The following is a 5,000-nucleotide window of genomic DNA, read 5'->3' on the forward strand; positions in this document are numbered from 1 at the left end:
GCGCGCACACACACACACACACACACACACACACACACACACACACACACACAGAGAACTTTATTTGTAACAACAGCTTTGTTGTAATATTTTGTTGTTGTAAACAACGATGGCTTTGTATGTAAACTGCATACAGTATCTATTTACAAACCACAGCTTAAGTTGACACATAAATATTTACTGCATAATTTTTTATTGTTAACAGTTGAAAATCTGATGCCTGTATTTTTGTTGTTTTCCTGTCGTTGTGTCATCTAGGTGAAGGAGGGAACGCCAACACCGACACCGACACCGACACGACACCGACACCGACATGGGTGTGACCAGCTTGGAGCCCCCTAGTCTATGGGCGCGACGGTGTGTCCGGTACCTTGTCTGTCTGCCTGCACTTACATTCTACTGGATGCTGGTTCAAATTCCTCCCTTCAGGGTATTGGTCACGAGTTTTGCACAGGTACGGACACTCTTACATGCACACATACACACACACACACACACACACACACACACACACACACATCTTAAAATACGACACTTGGTTATGTAAAGATTATATACGCATTTAAGTAAAATCCACATTTAAAATCCTCACAAACTGGTGAAATAACTGTCTCGAATTCTATATACCAAAATGAAAGACATAAACAACAACAAAGTAAAAGAAAATATATGTTCAAACATTATCTTTCAATGTTCAGCATTTCATTTTCGCAAGAAATATCAGTGTATGGATGGCTTGCTTTTACACGACAAACAGGACCATAACATCCTCAGGAGGGTTGTTGGAGGGCGCCACTGGTAGATCCTACTTCTTTACTCTCCATGAGTTTTACTTTATCCTTGTCTGACTTGCTCTTTTCCAGCATAAAATACCATTTTTGAATCAGTATGTTCTCCCCTTTGCTCAATCAAACACTTGCTTCAGGTTAGCAGGACCACAACTTTAGTAATGCAGTGCTCAATTCTCACACGTTGGGAGGAAACAGCATACATGTAATAATATAATGTCTTCGTGGGACTTGTACCATGATTTTCTTTATTTCCCCAGAAATCTGCCAAGGAAAGAAACATGACGATTCACTCTCGCTGATAGCGGTGAGGAGGTTTGCAAATGGAAGTACATCATGAGGAGTTGAAACACGTTGTGTCCTTTGTCCTTTTAAAGACGCCATAAAAGTTGGTTGATTGGGCGCTGCTCTCAAATACACGAAATTCGACCAACAAAGAGAACGGACATTGAAGTTCTTGATCCCGATACTGACAGAGAAAGGATAGTACCGACTTTTGCTCATTTGGTCAACTTTTTGTCAGGTTAGTTGTAGTCTGGAGGTCACATGACCAGAAGCCACCACCAGGTCCTTTTCTTGCTATGCAAGAGCATGCTTCTTCTCGTCAAGGAGCAGGTTGATTGGAAGGCGCCTCTGGTAAAAACCAAAGTTTTTATTATCCATCCGTTGTGCTGTCTCTTTTTTCTTTTCCAATCAATGATTAGCTGTTATTGTGTCGATGGGCTTCTCTTTAAAAACATTACCAATTACGTTTGGTATGTTTTCAAGCTTAACACTCTATCTGACACTGCATAACTTACCTTGGAAGCCAAACCTCCAATTTATAGTCAGTGTCAGATATAACCCATCAAAATTGTCTTTGAAAAATCTCCAAATCACCCAATAATAAGAAAACCTGGTTAGGTATTCGAAAGAAGGTCACCCATAGCGTAGTCCAGCACAATACCATCGTAGAAAATAGTACAGATTAATTAAAAGTGCCTGAATATATGGCAGAGATCAATCGATTCATAAAAGGAGGCTTCCTTCATTCCAGCAAATTCCCCTATGATCCATCTTCATCAATTAGCGAGGTTACTTTTAACTGCCTCCCGAAAGCCTCACACAAAAAGCTACATTCTTTTCGGGACTCAGTGGTCTGTGTAGGATTTACTTCACATCAATTATAAAGGGATATCTGGAAGAAAAAGGCAAAAAGTCTTATTTTCACTGCGATGTATATAGTTCAGGGCAAAACCTGGATACATTGATCTGAGGTGCATATGAAGAAGGGCACAGTAGATCGAACACAGAGCAGAGACGTTTTATACTTGGACTATCCAGTAAAAATGTTTTCTTTATGAACATTTGCCAAATCATTTTAAAACGTTTTCTTTGTGTTTGCTGCTTAAGTCCCTGAAACCAGACACTGGGTCAGATGAGTTCTTTACTCTCAATATGCCTCCCCAAGCCCATCTCCTTATGGGAACATGAGTATATTCTATGGGTTGTAATCTCCCTTCTATTGTCCTGAACGTCATATGAGTTCTTTGCTCCCTCTCCGTCTGGCCAGGGCTGCCAGGTCACGCGACGTTCGCATGGACGACGTCCTGGGCCGGAAGAACTCGTCATCAAACGTGTCATCGCCGTCGGTGTCCTCATCGTCGTCGTCGTCGTTATCGTTGACGCTGTTTAGCAGCGTGGCGGAGGAGGACGGCCGCACTATCAGAGCCTCCATGTAAAAATGCGAGAACGAGGCTGGGAGACGACCAGACGATGACCGCTTTCGGCCTGACAAGACAGGCGATGCGTCCGGGGTGGATGTTGTGACGTCATCAGAAACGTCTGAGGGTGCCGGCGGGGAGAGAGGATCGGAGTGTGAGAGGTTGTTGTTGTTGCTGTAGGGGGCAGTCACTGATGTGTGCAAGGGAGAAGTGGGGGAGGTTGGGGAGGTGGGAGTCAGAAGGGATGAGGAGGTGGAGGAGGAGCAGGAGCTCGTGAGCTGGTTCTTCGGTTGTGGAGATCGAATAGAATGATGGATGTCAAAGAACTGCCTCTTCAGGAGGATGTCGTGTTGTCTCAAGAGAATCTGAAAAAACAATCCAACCCATAAACATAAAGTTGTCTTTACTGTCTTGTAAAAATGTAAGCTACGGCAAGCTAGCACGATAACGACCACATTTCCTAACTGCTATCTTCCATTTAGATCTACGTATGATTGTACCGAACAACAAAAAAAGCATGTTTTCCAGTTTTGCCTGTTCTTAATAGAAATTATGCTACATAAAATAATCATAACAATATGTGGGAAAAGAAACACTGGGGTAGCATGATCTAATTCTCTTGTTCCGAACACTTATTGTAAATGTTTTACGCCCGCGTCGACACTTTTTAAGTCATCAAGGGGCTAAGGGGAGAGAGAGCTGCTCTGACTTTGCCACCAGAGCCAACCGGGGCTGAGTGGGATACAGCATCTTACCAAAAAGATACATAAGGTACCCATAATGTAGACTCCCTCAGGCGGAAACTGAATTTTCGCCTTTGGGTTGCAGCAGTGAAAAGCCTGATCTGTCGTCCACGGGCGCCGATTTCCGCACACCGAAGGCAAAATATAATTACCGGTACTTACCTAGTTCTGGTTCACTAATCATCTTCAAGAAAAACACATTTTTATTTCTATATTCCACTTGTAAAATCAAGCTTTCCTGTGCGGTCGTCAGTCCCATGTCAAATTCATACCGAATTAAAGATCTTTCAAGTTCTAGTAGTGAAGTCAATCAAAGATTTTGGCTTCGACAATGTTCCTTGTAAAAATATAGTTACTAATACTTTGCATTCACCACGTAGCTGAGAAAAATTAGCTCCATAACTATTTTCTTTGTTACCTTTGTCCTTTGTCCGTATTTTTACAACACCCACTTCATATAAGATAACTATAGAGCTATTTAGGGTGCCGTCAGCCCAATTTATATCCTGCTAACCTACTGAGAGGTTGACCCTGATTCGAATCAAAAGCGGGGCTCAGTTGTTCAGGACGTGTTCGCTCCCACCCCCCACCCCCCAACCACGGTTAACTCAGCATTGACACAAATTAGCTTCATTGAAAGTTCCGTCTCTAAACTAATTTTTAAAAGCTGGAAGATGGCAAAACAAAACAAAACAACAACATCAACAATAAGCGGACACATTTGTTTACAAGCTCCAGTTCGACCAATATGAAAATGGTCACGTGATTGTCCAAATGACTCGACGAGACGCAAACAAACCAAGACAAACTAACAAAACAAAACAAAAAAGAGCACAATTACCAGTTCCTGTTTGACCCACATGATGGCCGTCATGAGATCATCCAGTCTGTCCGACATGCCGTCACCCACGGTCAGCGGTCCTGCGCAGATGCTGACCTTCCTGTACCTGGCAGTGCGGGGGTCACCCAGTGCCGCCTTCTCGTAGCGCCGGGGCAGCTTGACCACCCCGGGTAGGGCGGCATGGCGGACGGGGATCAAACCCGCGGTCATGGCGTGATCCTCAGTCATGACATCACAGGTATGGTTACGATTATGACGTCAAGGACCTACTGGTCTTTGTGGTTGTACATACAGGGGTGAAATGTCAAGGTAGTATTAGCTCCGGTGATGGCACGTCTCACGGTTTGGTAATATCGTGTGAAAAACGTCCTCGGGTTGTTGTGAACAATGAACGTACTATGGAAGTGGCCACTGTCTCACCACTGACAGATGAGTAGAGTGTAAGTATTCAAGAACCATAAACCGAGAGACAAAGTTAGTCTGTTAACGAGTTTTCTTCACTTCACATGTAGGACACCAAAATAAAAACTACACCACTCTGATTCTAACACGGACCCAACCAACTGAGCTCGCGAACTCCTCGTTCCAGAAGTGAGTATCAGACTTGCTGATCCTTGTTGTGGTCCCAAAAAAAATCAATAATTGTCAATCCCACCTTGCTGTATGTCCATCACTGGCAGCCGACAGGAAACAAAACTGAGCTCTTTCGTAATGTAACTCCCAATAACCTCGCTTCTAGCAAAGCCAACATCCGTTATCAAGTCAGTTGTTAAGGTGCAGATTATCTGCTCAGCAAAACTGTCATCATTTCAGATTTTCGAGTCTGAAAAATACAAAAACGAAACGTAAACGAAGGCACAGAAATAAAAGTATAATAATGAAGATAAAAACATAAACAATAATACTAATTAACAATAATGAAAAA

General features: G+C 43.0%; 1 protein-coding gene and 1 long non-coding RNA gene across 2 annotated transcripts in view; one reads left to right on the plus strand and one right to left on the minus strand.

Moving 5' to 3' along the window:
- Nucleotides 1–263: 263 nt before the first annotated feature.
- The window catches only part of LOC101857398, a 6,506-nt gene continuing 1,769 nt past the window's right edge, over nt 264–5,000 (plus strand). Inside the window, exon 1 of the long non-coding RNA XR_001184700.2 lies at nt 264–454. This is a non-coding gene — a long non-coding RNA (uncharacterized LOC101857398). The remainder of the gene's footprint in view (nt 455–5,000) is intronic.
- Nucleotides 1,480–4,895, minus strand: LOC101857178 (putative protein TPRXL). The gene is made up of 2 exons (XM_005093958.3): nt 4,076–4,895; nt 1,480–2,856 (listed from the first exon to the last, which is right to left on the minus strand). Exons 1-2 carry the CDS (start codon nt 4,301–4,303, stop codon nt 2,305–2,307), a joined length of 780 nt encoding a protein of 259 aa, XP_005094015.1. The 5' UTR covers nt 4,304–4,895; the 3' UTR covers nt 1,480–2,304.

This window comes from Aplysia californica, unplaced genomic scaffold (assembly GCF_000002075.1).
Source record: "Aplysia californica isolate F4 #8 unplaced genomic scaffold, AplCal3.0 scaffold00073, whole genome shotgun sequence".
NCBI lineage: Eukaryota > Metazoa > Mollusca > Gastropoda > Aplysiida > Aplysiidae > Aplysia > Aplysia californica.

Coding starts and splice junctions, on each gene's coding strand:
- LOC101857178 (XM_005093958.3), bottom strand. CDS start 4,303: ATGACTGAGGATCACGCCATGACCGCGGGTTTGATCCCCGTCCGCCAT. Junction 2,857..4,075: donor TGTGGGTCAAACAGGAACTG/GTAATTGTGCTC, acceptor TTGTTTTTTCAG/ATTCTCTTGAGACAACACGA.